At 42.4% G+C, this 15,776-nt stretch overlaps 1 protein-coding gene across 1 annotated transcript in view; it reads left to right on the top strand.

Annotated features, from left to right (window-relative positions):
* LOC139260002 (melanophilin-like) overlaps nucleotides 1-15,776 on the top strand; it is a 245,813-nt gene that overhangs the window by 225,027 nt on the left and 5,010 nt on the right. The window contains exons 14-15 of the mRNA XM_070876047.1: nucleotides 1,624-1,690; nucleotides 15,519-15,619. Coding sequence (XP_070732148.1) covers nucleotides 1,624-1,690; nucleotides 15,519-15,619 — 168 coding nt within the window. The remainder of the gene's footprint in view (nucleotides 1-1,623; nucleotides 1,691-15,518; nucleotides 15,620-15,776) is intronic.

The following is a 15,776-nucleotide window of genomic DNA, read 5'->3' as shown; positions in this document are numbered from 1 at the left end:
ACGTTTCATATTCCTTTGTTTATCTTTTAATATAGTTAAACATTTCTGAGTATCTTGATACATTGTTTTGAAAGGGGATATGACATCTACATGACAAATATTTGCATTCCTTGCCTCAGAATTTGACAGTTAATGTAGTCTCCACCTGCCCGCTAAAGTGCCAAGCTCCGTGTCTGATTTCCACACTATTTTAGATGTACTTTATCCAATTTTACAAACTAGAATTGCTGGAGGAATCTCCACATGTGTCTTTATAGGGGCCAAGGGTGACAGTGCAAACTTACTGTGGAATTTATCCTTCAATCGTACAAACGTAATGCTATTTAGATGGACAACATGGTAGAAAACATTAAGTGGACAATGTCCTTCAAAAGGGTATGAATGTCTTTCACTCCACCACTTAGAAAGTAAAACTTGGGAATTTGGAAAGTTCAGCTGCAGAGAAGAATTAGATAGAGTCCAGTCATTCATTTGGTTTAAAAAGCCTTATGATGCTTGCTCAGTTGGTCAGTAAACTTCCCATTGTGGAACTGAGCCAACAGTCCGGGGATTTTTCAGTTTTGATCTCCAATGTGTACCACATTATCTGATCAATGGTGGTGGATGAAATGCTCAAATTGGCTTGGTGCCTCAGTTCTAAAGGAGGGGGAAAAAAACAGCTGGGGTGTCTGTTCCTGATCACTAGACAGTGACTCTTGCTGGAAAGTGGGCATTTGGTATGGACAGAATTGGGTTCAGCTGTGGTACCGTCCAGAAAAATATCCAGTGGCACTTACTGTTGTGGTTTAAATTGGAAAGAATGGTAGCTTGGGCAAGGTACCAGAGGGTGGCAGATCACCATCTTCAGGAGAAGATAGGAGGGGAGAAAGCTGGAGCCAGTAAACAGAAAAAAATTTGAAGTATAAAGTTACTTTATCTGGTGTAATCTTGTCACTATATCTGTACTCTCAGTGGCCAATAATTCCCCAAATAATTGGGTGCAACTCATATACCCCAGAAAATGCAGATTGTGTGCAAGTGTCATTAAGGCCCCATTCTTATTGAAATGAGGCCTGCTTCCCATAAAGAGACTGGAAAGCCTTAGATGTGCTCTTTGCAAATAAGCGCTGCAAGAAAGAACCACAAGAATTTTTAAATACTTTTCTTTTAACCTGCGTAGTCCTGTTCTTCCAATAGGGGCTACCCAACTTACCTGTGCCAAACTGCTGGTCATAAAGGCCAAATTTGGATAGGCGCCATCCCCTTGTTCACACCAGCACCCCACCCCACCTCACCCCTCCCCCAGGTCCTTTCTTCCTGAGGTGACAGCAGAAATTCCCACTCTGATGAATTTGCTGATCTCCCAGCACATCCTTAGCAACACATTGAGAGCAAAATTTAAATATTACAATGAGCTGATCTTGCATTAAGGGCAGAGATCAGCTCGTTGGTGCACAGAGTGCCTCTGGAGAGCACTGCTCACATTTATCAGTCCCACATTTTCTTAATCCTTGAGAATTATGTTATACATGGAGGCTTTATTTGTGCACAGAAATAATCTATGACCTTTGCATTGTGTGTTATGTATGAATGATAATTTATGTTACTACCGATTTGTTTCACTAATGTACCTATCTTTTACAGGCAATGATGGTGCAGCAGCCTCCTCGTCGGAAAAATTCAAATCCAACTGGAAATAACGAATCAAAAAGTCAGTTCGAAATAGTAGTAATTTTAATTAGAATGTGTGTGCATTTTGAATAGAATATTTGTAATAATTTTGAATGGAATATGGGTTGGTCTTAGATTTTAGTACAATGATACCTCTCATCAATGTCCCACAAAGATGTTGTGAGGTGTTTATAGCCTGTTTCTTAAATTTATTTCCCTTTCCCCCATTCTATTCTCTGTCCTATAATGATGAGCACTCTCTAGTGCTTTATTTAATCTTTCCTCCTCCCTCCCACCCTTTCAGTTCCTGAATGTTACCCAATTTTGTTACCCTTACCCCTTTCATTTCTTATGCTGCTCAACCCTCTAGCACATTCTTCTTCCTTCCCTGCATTCTCACTGTTAAAATTGAGATTCATTGTACTGTTTCCTAATCTAACTCATTTTTCCAGCACCTCAAGACTATGGATCTTCTTATTACATATGAAATAGGAGCAGGAGGAGCCTGCTCCACCACTCGATAAGATCATGGATGATCTTCGACCTCAACGCCACCTTTCTGCCCAATCCCCATATCCCATAATTCTTCCAGAGTCCAAAAATCTATCTGTCTCAGTCTTGAATGTACGCAACGACTCAACATCCACAGCCCTCTGTGGTAGAGAATTCCAAAGATTCACAACCCTCTGAAGAAATTCCTCCTCATCTCAGTCTTAAAAGGCCGGCCCCTTATCCTGAGATTATGCCCCCTAGTTCTAGGCTCTCCAGCCAGTGGAAACAATTTCTCAGCATCTATCCTGCCAATTCCCCTTGGAATCTTTTATGTTTCAATGAGGTTACATCTCATTCTTCTGAACTCCAGAGGATATAGATCCAATCTACTCAATCTCTCCTCATAGGACAATCCTCTCATCATAATGATCAATCTAGTGAACCTTTCTTGCACTGCCTCTAAGGAAAGTATATCCTTCCTTAAATAAGGAGACCAAAACTGTGCACAGTACTGCAAGTGTGCTCTTACCACTGCAAGTGTGCTCTTACCACAGTGCTGTACAATTGTAACAAGACTTCCTTACTCTTGTATTCCAACTCTCTAGCAATAAAGGCCAACATGCCATTTGCCTTCCTAATTGCTTCCTGTACCTACATGCTAACTATCTGTGTTTCATGTACTAGGACACCCAAATCTCTCTGAACACCAACATTTAATAGTTTCTCACTATTTAAAAAATATTCTGTTTTTCCTATTCTTCTTACGAAAGTGAATAACCTTACCTTATTGCCCACTCCCTTAACCTGTCTATATCCCTTTGCAGGCTCTTTGTGTCCTCCTCACATCTAACTGTTCCACCGAGCTTTGTATCGCGAACAAACTTCAATACATTGCACTCGATCCCTTCATCTAATTCATTAATATAGATTGTAAATAGCTGAGGCCCAAGCACTGATCCTTGCGGCACCCAACTAGTTACAGCCTGCCAATCTGAAAATGACCCATTTATCCCTACTCTCTGTTTTCTGTCAGCTAACCAATCCTTTTTCCATGCTAATATATTACCCCAAACCTCATGTGCTCACTTAACATCCTCTTTATGTGGGACCTTATCGAATGCCTTTTAGATATCCAAATATGTTACATCTACTGGTTCCCATTTATCTACCCTGCTAGTTACATCCTCAGAAATCTCTAATAAATTTGTCAAACATGATTTACCTTTCGTAAAACCATGTTGACTCTGCTTAATCATATTATGATTTTCTAAGTACCCTGTTACCATGTCCTTAATAATGGATTCCAGCATTTTCCCAATGTCAGGATAACTGGCCTGTAGTTCCGGATTTTCTCTCTCCCTCCTTTCTTGAACAGCGGGGTCACATTTGCTATCTTCCAATCCGCTGGAGCCTTTCCTGAATCTTATTCCCCAGTCTCACTTTCCTACAATCTACATGTTTGGTATTGAAATGTAAGTGTTTCTAAACAATATTGGAACAGTATCTTGAGTAGTCATGATTGCTACCAGATTGCCTCGCTCCAACCTATATAATCTCAATATTATTTTAACAGTTACATTTAATTTAATTTATGTTGTGTACATGGCTTAAGGGGGAAGGAATATGTAGGAAACAAACATTCCCCAACCGCGCCCCCACTCTCGCCCCCCATAAATGACCTCATGATTAGTCTTGCTGCCTATAATAAAAAATTAGAAGTATTTGCTTTAAAATAAATATTTTTAATATCTATAGCAAGCCCAAGGTACCACTATTTAATTTGGGAAAGTCATGGTGATGGGAAGTGGTTGAGAGGTTTTCCTGCCTAGTGCAGTAAAGTCATGCTGATGATCAGCTATTTAAGCATTAAGAAAATGGTAAAAAGATAAAATTAAAGGTTCTTTATCTGAATGCACGCAGCATTTGTAACAAGATAGATGAGTTGGCGGCACAAATAGAAATAAATGGGTTTGAACTGAAAGCCATTACAGAGATGTGGTTGAAAGGTGACCAAGGTTAGAAACGGAATATTCAGTGTCTTTGACATTTCGGAATGATAGGCAGAAAGGAAAAGGTGGTGGGATAGCTCTGTTAATAAAGGATGAGATCAGTGCAGTAGTGAGAAATGATATTGGCTCAGAAAATCAAGATGTAGAATCAGTTTGGATGGAGATAAGAAATAGTAAGGGAGTGGTGAGAGTGGTCTATATGCCCCTTAACAGTAGCTACACTGTAGGACAGAGTATAAATCAATACATAATTGGGGCTTACAGGAAAGGTACTGCAATAATAATGGGCGATTTTAATCTTCATACAGATTGGACAAATCAAATTGGCAAAGGTAACCTTGAGGGCGAGTTCATAGAGGTGTTTTTGAGATGATTTCTTAGAACAATACATTGTGGAACCATCCAGGGAGCAGACTATTTTAGATCTGGTAATGTGTAATGAGAAAGGATTAATTAATGATCTCATCGTAAAGGGTCCTCTAGGGAATAGTGATCATAGCATGTTAAAATTTCAAATTCAGTTTGAGGCTGAGAAACTTGGGTCTGAAACTAATGTCCTAAATGTAAATAAGGGCAATTACAAAAGTATAAAGACAGAGTTGGCTAAAGTGGACTGGGAAAATAGACTAAAGTGTAAGATGGTGGATAAGCAGTGGCAGACATTTAAGGAGACATTTCATAACTCTCAGCAAAGATATATTCCAGTGAGAAAGACTCTATGAGAAGGATGAACCATCCGTGGCTAACGAAGGAAGTTAAGGATATCAAATTGAAAGAAAAGGCATACAATGTTGTGAAAATTTGTGGTAGACCAGAGGATTGGGAAATTTTTAGAAACCAGCAAAGGATGACTAAAAAAAGAGAGGGGATAGATTATGAGAGTAAACTAGCAAGAAATATAAAGACAGACAATAAGAGCTTCTACCAATATATAAAAAGGAAGAGACTAGCTAAAGTAAACGTTGATCCCTTAGAGGATGAGACTGGGGAATTAATAATGGGAAACAGGGAAATGACAGAGGCTTTGAACAAATATTTTGTATCAGTCTTCACGGTAAAAGTATCCCAATAATAATAGATAATCAAGGGGCAATAGAGAGGGAGGAAGTTAAAACAATCACGATCACGAGAGAAAAAGGCAAACTAATGGGACTAAAGGTGGACAAGTCTGCTGTCTGCTGGACTCAATCTAGGGTCTTAAAAGAAGTGGCTGCAGAGATAGTGGATGCATTGGTTGTAATCTACCAAAATTCCCTGCATTCTGGAGAGGTCCCAGCAGATTGGAAAACCGCAAATGTAACACCTCTATTCAAGAAAGGAGGGAGACAGAAAGCAGGAAACTGTCGACCAGTTAGCCTAGCATCTGTCATTGGGAAAATGCTGGAATCCATTATTGAGGAAGTAGTAGCAGGGCATTTAGAAAATTATAATACAATCAAGCAGAGTCAGCCTGGTTTTATGAAGGGGAAATTGTGTTTGACAAATTTGCTAGAGTTCTTTGAGGATGTAACGAGCAGGGTGGATAAAGGGGAACCAGTAGATGAAGTGTATTTGAATTTCCAGAAGGCATTCGATAAGGTGCCACATAAAAGGTTACTGCAAAAGATAAGAGCCCACGGGGTTGGGGGTAATATATTAGCTTGGATAGAGGATTGGCTAACTTACGGAAAACAGAGAGTCGGGATAAATGGGTCATTTTCAGATTGGCAAACTGTAACCAGCAGGGGGCCACAGAAATCTGTGCTGGAGCCTTAACTATTTGCAATCTATATTAATGACTTGGATGAAGGGAGCAAGTGTACTGTAGTCCAATTTGCTGATCATACAAAGATAGGTGGGAAAGCAAGTTGTGAGGAGGTCACAAAGAAGCTGCAAAGGGATATATAGATAGGTTAAGTTAGTGGGCAAATTATTATTTAAATGGAGAGAGACTACAAAATGCTGAGGTACAGAGGGATCTGGGGGTCCTCATAAGAACATAAGCATTAGGAACAGGAGTAGGCCATCTAGCGCCTCGAGCCTGCTCCGCCATTCAAAAAGATCATGGCTTATCTGGCCGTGGACTCAGCTGCACTTACCCGCCCACTCCCCATAACCCTTAATTCCCTTATTGGTTAAAAATCTATCTATCTGTGATTTGAATACATTCAATGAGCTAACCTCAACTGCTTCCTTGGGCAGAGAATTCCACAGATTCACAACCCTCTGGGAGAAGAAATTCCTTCTCAACTCGGTTTTAAATTGGCTCCCCCATATTTTGAGGCTGTGCACCCTAGTTCTAGTCTCCCCGAGCAGTGGAAACAACCTCTCTGCCTCTATCTTGTCTATCCCTTTCATTATTTTAAATGTTTCTATAAGATCACCCCTCATCCTTCTGAACTCCAACGAGTAAAGACCCAGTCTACTCAATCTATCATCATAAGGTAATCCCCTCATCTCCAGAATTAGCCTAGTGAATCGTCTCTGTACCCCCTCCAAAGCCAGTATATCCTTCCTTAAGTAAGGTGACCAAAACTGCACGCAGTACTCCAGGTGCGGCCTCACCAATACCCTGCACAGTTGCAGCAGGACCTCCCTGCTTTTGTACTCCATCCCTCTCGCAATGAAGGCCAACATTCCATTCGCCTTCCTGATTATCTGCTGCACCTGCAAACTAACTCTTTCGGATTCGTGCACAAGGACCCCCAGGTCCCTCTGCACCGCAGCATGTTGTAATTTCTCCCCATTCAAATAATATTCCCTTTTACTGTTTTTTTTTTCCAAGGTGGATGACCTCACATTTTCCGACATTGTATTCCATCTGCCAAACCTTAGCCCATTCGTTTAACCTATCTAAATCTCTTTGCAGCCTCTCTGTGTCCTCTACACAACCCGCTTTCCCACTAATCTTTGTGTCATCTGCAAATTTTGTTACACTTCACTCTGTCCCCTCTTCCAGGTCATCTATGTATATTGTAAACAGTTGTGGTCCCAGCACCGATCCCTGTGGCACACCACGAACCACTGATTTCCAACCCGAAAAGAATCCATTTATCCCGACTCTCTGCTTTCTGTTCGCCAGCCAATTCTCTATCCATGCTAATACATTTCCTCTGACTCCGCGTACCTTTATCTTCTGCGGTAACCTTTTGTGTGGCACCTTATCGAATGCCTTTTGGAAATCTAAATACACCACATTCATCGGTACACCTCTATCCACCATGCTCGTTATATCCTCAAAGAATTCCAGTAAGTTAGTTAAACATGATTTTCCCTTCATGAATCCATGTTGCGTCTGCTTGATTGCACTGTTCCTATCTAGATGTCCCGCTATTTCGTCCTTAATGATAGCTTCAATCAATTTCCCCACTACAGATGTTAAACTAACCGGCCTATAGTTACCTGCCTTTTGTCTGCCCCCTTTTTTTAAACAGGCATTACATTAGCTGCTTTCCAATCCGCTGGTACCTCCCCAGAGTCCAGAAAATTTTGGTAGATTATAACGAATGCATCTGCTATAACTTCCGCCATCTCTTTTAATACCCTGGGGTGCATTTCATCAGGACCAGGGGACTTGTCTACCTTGAGTCCCATTAGCCTGTCCAGCACTACCTCCCTAGTGATAGTGATTGTCTCAAGGTCCTCCCTTCCCACATTCCCATGACCAGCAATTTTTGGCATGGTTTTTGTGTCTTCCACTGTGATTGTTTAAGGTCTCAGCCATTTCCACATTTCCCATTATTAAATCCCCCTTCTCATCTTCTAAGGGACCAACATTTACTTTAGTCACTCTCTTCCATTTTATATATCAGTAAAAGCTTTTACTATCTGTTTTTATGTTTTGCGCAAGTTTACTTTCATAATCTATCTTTCCTTTCTTTATTGTTTTCTTAGTCATTCTTTGCTGTCGTTTAAAATTTTCCCAATCTTCTAGTTTCCCACTAACCTTGGCCACCTTATACGCATTGGTTTTTAATTTGATACTTTCCTTTATTTCCTTGGTTATCCACAGCTGGTTATCCCTGCTCTTAACACCCTTCTTTTTCACTGGAATGTATTTTTGTTGAGCACTATGAAAGAGCTCCTTAAAAGTCCTCCACTGTTCCTCAATTGTGCCACCGTTTAGTCTGTATTCCCAGTTTACTTTAGCTAACTGTGCCCTCATCCCACTGTAGTCCCCTTTGTTTAAGCATAGTACGCTCGTTTGAGACACTACTTCCTCACCCTCAATCTGTATTACAAATTCAACCATACTGTGATCACTCATTCCGAGAGGATCTTTTACTAGGAGATCGTTTATTATTCCTGTCTCATTACACAGGACCAGATCTAAGATAGCTTGCTCCCTTGTAGGTTCTGTAACATACTGTTCTAAGAAACAATCCCGTATGCATTATATGAATTCCTCCTCCAGGCTACCCCGTGCGATTTGATTTGACCAATCGATATGCAGGTTAAAATCCCCCATGATTACTGCTGTTACTTTTACACATGCCTCTATTATTCCCTTGATTATTGTCCGCCCTACCGTGATGTTATTATTTGGGGACCTATAAACTATGCCCACCAGTGACTTTTCCCCCTTACTATCTCTAATCTCCACCCACAATGATTCAACATTTTGTTCATTAGAGCCAATATCATCTCTCACAACTGCCCTGATATCATCCTTTATTAACAGAGCTACCCCACCTCCTTTCCCTTCTTGTCTATCCTTCCGAATTGTCAGGTACCCCTGTATGTTTAATTCCCAGTCTTGGCCACCCTGCAACCACGTTTCTGTAATGGCCACCAAATCATACCCATTTGTAATGATTTGTGCCGTCAACTCATTTACTTTATTTCGAATGCTGCATGCGTTTAGGTAGAGTGTTTTAGTACTAGTTTTTAAACCATGATTTTTAGTTTTGGCCCCTCCTGCAGTCCCTTTATATTCATACATATTGTCCCTTCCTATCACCTTGTGGTTTACCCTTACCCCAGTGCTACTCTGCTCTGTTGCCTTCTGCCTTTTGCATTCTTTCTTGGGGTCCTGTTCATCTGCGCTCTCACCACTCTAACTAGCTCAGAGCCCTCTCCTGGGTTCCGAATACTCCTCGTATTGAGGCACCGAGCTTTCAGGGTTGCCTTTTTATTACACTTTGACCCTTTAGAATTTTGCTGTACATTGGCCCTTTTTGTTTTTTGCCTTGGGTTTCTGTGCCCTCCACTTTTACTCATCTCCTTTCTGTCTTTTGCTTCTGTCTCCATTTTGTTTCCCTCTGTCTCCCTGCATTGGTTCCCATCCCCCTGCCATATTAGTTTAACTCCTCCCCAACAGTACTAGCAAACACTCCCCCTAAGACATTGGTTCTGGTCCTGCCCAGGTGCAGACCGTCCGGTTTGTACTGGTCCCACCTCCCCCAGAACCGCTTCCAATACTCCAGGAATTTGAATCCCTCCCTGCTGCACCACTGCTCAAGCTACGTATTCATCTGCTCTATCCTGCGATTCCTACTCTGACTAGCACGTGGCACTGGTAGCAATCCCGAGATTACTACTTTTGAGGTCCTACTTTTTAAATTTAGCTCCTAGCTCCTTAAATTCGTCTCAAAGGACGTCATCCCTTTTTTTACCTATGTCGTTGGTACCAATGTGTACCACGACAACTGGCTGTTCTCCCTCCCTTTTTAGAATATCCTGCATCCACTCCGAGACATCCATGACCCTTGCACCAGGGAGGCAACATACCATCCTGGAGTCTCGGTTGCGGCCGCAGAAACGCCTATTTATTCCCCTTACAATTGAATCCCCTATCACTATCGCTCTCCCACTCTTTTTCCTGCCCTCCTGTGCAACAGAGCCAGCCACGGTGCCATGAACTTGGCTGCTGCTGCCCTCCCCTAATGAGTCATCCCCCTCAACAGTACTCAAAGCAGTATACCTGTTTTGCAGGGGGATGACCGCAGGGGACCTTCCTTGCACTGCTCTTCCTGTTGGTCTTCCATTCCCGAGCTGGCTGTGGACCCTTCACCTTGCTACACGTGCTACTCACATCATTTTCAGCATTGTGGATGCTCCAGAGTGAATCCACCCTCAGCTCCAAATCCGCAACGCGGTAAGTCAGGAGCTGGAAGCGGATACACTTCCCGCACACGTAGTCGTCAGGGACACCGGAAGTTTCCCTGAGTTCCCACATGGTACAGGAGGAGCATATCACGTGACCAAGCTCTCCTGCCATGACTTAACCCTTAGATACACTTAATTTGGTGACAACCCTGTTAACAGGTTACTTACTGAAACAAAAAAGAAAAAGAAAAGATACTCACCAATCACCAGCCAATCACTTACCCCTTTGGCTGTGACGTCACCTTTTGATTTCTTTCTACTTCTTTTTTGCTTTTTCTCCCGGTTGGAGCTGCACAAGCACGCCTTTTGTAGGCCTCACCACGCACCTCGAGCTCCTGCCTCCGATCTGCCGCCGCCTCTCGCAACCGCTGGGTCTTTTGTAGGCCTCACCACGCACCTCGAGCTCCCGCCTCCGATCTTCCGCTGCCTCTCGCAGCTGCTGGGCCTCACACATGAAACACAAAAAGTTAGCATACAGGTACAGCATGTAATTAGGAAGGCTAATGGAATGTTGGCCTTTATTGCAAGGGGGGTGGAGTATAAAAGTAGGGAAATCTTGCTACATCTTGCTACAGGGCTTTGGTTAGACCAGACCTGGACTACTGCGTACAGTTTTGGTCTCCTTATTTAAGGAGGGATATACTTGCATCGGAGGCAATTCAGAGCTCGATTGCTGAGATGAAGGAGTTGTTTTATGAAGAAAGGTTGAGCAGGTTGGGACTATACACATTGGAGTTTAGAAAAATAAGAGGGAATCTTATTGAAACATAAAGATTCTGAGGGGGCTTGACAGGGTAGATGCAGAGAGGATGGTTCTCTCATGGGGGAATCTAGAACTAGGGGGCATAGTTTCAGAATAAGGGGTCCCCCATTTAAAACGAGGAGGAATTTCTTCTTTCAGAGGGTCATGAATCTTTGGAATTCTCTATCCCAGAGAGCTGTGGAGGCTTAGTCATTGAATATATTTAAGGTGGAGATAAATTGATGTTTGAACTACAGTGGAGTCCAGGGTTATGCAGAGCGGGCAAGAAAATGGAGTTGAGGCCGAGATCAGATCAGCCACGATCTATTGATTGGCGGAGTAGCCTTGAGAGGCCAAATGGCCTACTCCTGCTCCTATTTTTTAATGTTCTTATAAAATTAGCAGAGACACTTCATTGTTAGTGTTATTATAGCACATTGCAAGAAAACTTCACACTTGCATCTTTGAACTAGATATTATCACCACGACGCTAACTAGTTAAATTATGACACATAAGAACATAAGAATTAGGAACAGGAGTAGGCCATCTAGCCCCTCGAGCCTGCTCCACCATTCAACAAGATCATGGCTGATCTTACAAGACACAAGAGACTTGTTCCTGACCAAGGTGTTGTACGGTCTTTATAATTAATTAATTAAAGACACCAAGACTAATCGGAAAGGAACATTTATGTTGGAAAGTGATTGTTTCATATACTTCTCTTTTCCTTTCATGTCAAGGGTTTATGAATGGTTTTGTCCAACCCCCTTCTTAAGCATTCAGCATGAGTATCCAGGGAGTGGCAGCATGTTGTTTGAAAGAAATCATCGATATATAATGTTAAAATAAATTGTTTCAGCCATATGCAAGATGGACAATCTTTTTGGAAGAAAAAGTACACACGATCGAAGGCAATTAGTGTGGAATGTAATTCACCTTTAGGTTTCCCTATAGACAAAATACAATCGTGCTTTTAAATGAACCTGGAGAAGAATTGTCTATCAGACCAGCAGTGGTTTATTTGTCATTTTGATCAATTTTCCCTTGATGTTTGTGGATGTCAGTGGCCAATATGCTGGTGAACACACTTTCCTATTGCCTGATACTGTTAAAAAAACAATTGTTTTGTCTACGAGCATTGTAGAATTTCCTTAAGCACATATTCTGTTCCAGGTTAACCAGCGATCTCTGGTGTCCACAGCCTGTAACTGTAGCTTCACTGACCTGTATAGAACTGAGTCTGACATGGATAAATGTGTGGCAAAAACATGAAGGCAGAATATTATCAGAATGGTGGCAGATTAGGAAACGGGGAGGTGCAACGAGACCTGGGTGTCATGGTACATTAGTCATTGAAAGTGGGCATGCAGGTACAGCAGGCGGTAAAGGCGACAAATGGCATGTTGGCCTTCATAGCTAGGGGATTGGAGTATAGGAGCAGGGAGGTCTTACTGCAGTTGTACAGGGCCTTGGTGAGGCCTCACCTGGAATATTGTGCTCAGTTTTGGTCTCATAATCTGAGGAAGGACATTCTTGCTATTGAAGGAGTGCAGCGAAGGTTCACCAGACTGATTCCCGGGATGGCAGGACTGACATATGAGGAGAGACTGGATCGACTGGGCCTGTATTCACTGGAGTTTAGAAGAATGAGAAGCGATCTCATAGAAATATATAACATTCTGACGGGACTGGACAGGTTAGATGCAGGAAGAATGTTTCCAATGTTGGGGAAGTCCAGAACCAGGGGGTCACAGTCTAAGGATAAGGGGCAAGCCATTTAGGACCGAGATGAGGAGAAACTTCTTCACTCAGAGTTGTTAACCTGTGGAATTCCCTACCACAGAGAGTTGTTGATGCCAGTTCGTTAGATATATTGAAGAGGGAGTTAGATATGGCCCTTAGAGCTAAGGGGATCAAGGGGTATGGAGAGAAAGCAGGAAAGGGGTACTGAGGGAATGATCAGCCATGATCTTATTGAATGGTGGTGCAGGCTCAAAAGGCCAAATGGCCTACACCTGCACCTATTTTCTATGTTTCTATGCACAGAAGGTCCCATGGTCAATCCTAAGTCTGTGCTGAGTTAGCTGGTCTCAGCCGAAGCAGTAGTGAGTGTACTGTAATTGGGTCTCTGGTTTTTTTTAAATATTCATTAGTGGGGTAGATGGGCATTGCACGCAAGACCACCATTTATTGCCCATCTCTAGTTGCTCTCGAGAAAATGCCTTTTTGAACTACAGCAGTCTGTGTGGTACTCCCATAGTGCTGTTAGGTAGGGAGTTCCAGAACTTCAACTCAGTAGCAATGAAGGAACAGTGATATATGCCCAAGTCAGGATAATGTGTGACTTGAAGGGGAACTTGGAGGTCCCCTGCTGCCCTTGTCCTTCTAGGTGGTAGAGTTCATGGGTTTGGGAGGTCCTGGCGAAGAAGGCTTGGCGAGTTGCTGCAGTGCATCTTGTAGATGGAATGCACTGCAGGGGAGGGTGAAAATCTGCTGGGGTTCCTGTTCCTAATCACTGTTCAGTAGACATGCTGCAAATTGCATATATGGATATCAGAACTGGATGGGATCATTTGTGATGCCACCTATGGTTGAATGGTCAGCTAACACTCTCAATCTATGTTTGGGACTGGGGGACTGCTAACATTTTTATAGAACCGTGATCTCCACATGGTAGTTTCTTTGGGAGAAGAGGTGAGAAAATTGGGACAAAGGTGGCACAGCTCTACAGGACAGTTTGGCTGCAACTCAGTGTTACACCCAAAGTGACCTCGGGCTCTGGCTCAATGATAAAGCAAAACACCAGATCTGATGGAAGTTGTATTTTCTATATCAAAAGGCCCTGAAGAAGGTGTTAGGCTCCTCTGGGCTTCTCACAATCTCACTCCTCTGGTTCAAATCATCAGACCTCAATACTTAATTTGCGAAACTTCCCAGTGGTTTAGTGGGTAAATGCAACACTTAGGGGCTAATTTTCCACATTGCCGATTTTTGTCGCAGTTATAGAGGTACATCCAATTTCTTCGCGGCCGGCTACACCAAAAAAAAGTTGCAAGTTTCGCTGGCATAAACTTTCATTTTGGAGCGGCGCACATAGGCCTTAAGCTCTGTGGGTGGAGCATAAGTTCTGCAGCGAAAAACAGGTTGCCAGGGTAACGAGGGACACACTGAAGAGCTGAGGCTGCAAAGTGAAACATACAAGATGTAAGCAAGACATAAGCAATTGTAGAGCCCCGGTGCCGCTCTATCCCGGGCCGAAAGGCCCCCCCCGGTGCCGGTGCCTATCCAGGGCCAAATGCCTCCCTCCCACCCCGCAGTTGCTATCCCGGGCTGAGGAACTCTATCTTCTGCGCCAATTTTCTTAAGTTCACGTAAGATTTTTCAGAATGGTGCATTGCGCCGTTTTTGAAAAAATCCTAGATGGTCAAACTCGCTTAAATGGCCAGAAATAGCGCTGACGACAGCCATTCAGGATTCAAAGGCCCTCGATGGGTTTCAGCACAAGATAAAAATCAAGTGGTAGCACATACTTGGTGACGTTAAAAAAAAAATTGGGAACTAAAAAAAAAAATCAGCTGTATGTAGTTTATGATGGCACAGAAACTTTGGCAAAACTTGCAGATTTTAGTTTGCTCCAAAAAAACAGCGGGCGCCAAATAAAGGTCGCAGAATGGTGGCGAAAATTGAGCCCTTACTGTGGTTCTGAATCACTCAGACTAGAAAGTTCCAGGTTCAGTTTATGTGCAGTGTGTTTTCTTTTTAAATGCATTAATTGTAAAAGAATCTTTTACTTCCTGGTTTACAGTTATTAAAATTAGCATGGGAAGACAATACATTAAAAACCAGACAATTGGTCATCTGAGGGAAATTGAATAAATGCGGAGGGAGAAAATAAGCTGAAAAATAGCGAGGTCCACACCCCTACTTTCCTTTAAAAAAAAGTCAACATCAAGATTGCCATACTTTCACAGTCAGCAATGTGATTTAAATTCTTTTTAAAGGCCATGGGAAAAGGATATTGAAGCTACAATAAAGATGTCCGGTATATGGAAGATTTGACCTACTATTACGTAATTTAAAGCACAGAAACAGGCCATTTGACCCAATTCAAATAACCATCCTCCATCCCTACTTCATCTCACCCTATCAGCATATCCTTGTATTCCTATCTCACTCATGTATTTATCTAGCTGCCCCTTAAATGCATCTATGCTATTCGCCTCAACTATTCCTTGTGGTAGCAAGGTCCACATTCTCACCACTCTCCTGGTAAAGAAGATTCTCCTGAATGACTGTGGATTTATTAGTAACTATCGTATATTGATGACCCCTAGTTTTGGACTCCTCCACAAGTGGAAACATATTCTCCACATATGTCCTCTCAAACCGCTTCATAATTTTAAAGACTTCTATTCGATCACCCCTCAGCTTTTTATAGAGAAAAGAGTCCCAGCAGGCTCAGTCTTAATATTTATAACTATATAACATATATATAAATACATATTGCCTTTTAGTAATTAATATTCCTTTTCCACAGCTGTCAAGAGTGATGCATTTGATCGAAATTCACAGTACAGAGGATCGCTCACCCAACGGAATCCAAATAACAAGAGCAGAAGATTGGATCGTGTTTATGGGGTACGCTGAGGCTCCATCTATTGTCAGGGTTCTGCAGCAAAGAAGTACAGTACTGCTCATAACATAGCATGGAGCCTTTTGTGGCTTGCTTCCCCTTCACCTGTAGCCCTCAGCAGAGTGTTGTGCTGTGTGATTCCAGGTCTCTCTCCATGGCCTG

The sequence above is a fragment of the Pristiophorus japonicus genome, chromosome 3 (assembly GCF_044704955.1).
Source record: "Pristiophorus japonicus isolate sPriJap1 chromosome 3, sPriJap1.hap1, whole genome shotgun sequence".
NCBI classification, from domain to species: domain Eukaryota; kingdom Metazoa; phylum Chordata; class Chondrichthyes; family Pristiophoridae; genus Pristiophorus; species Pristiophorus japonicus.
This window is presented reverse-complemented; position numbering and strand designations above follow the sequence as displayed.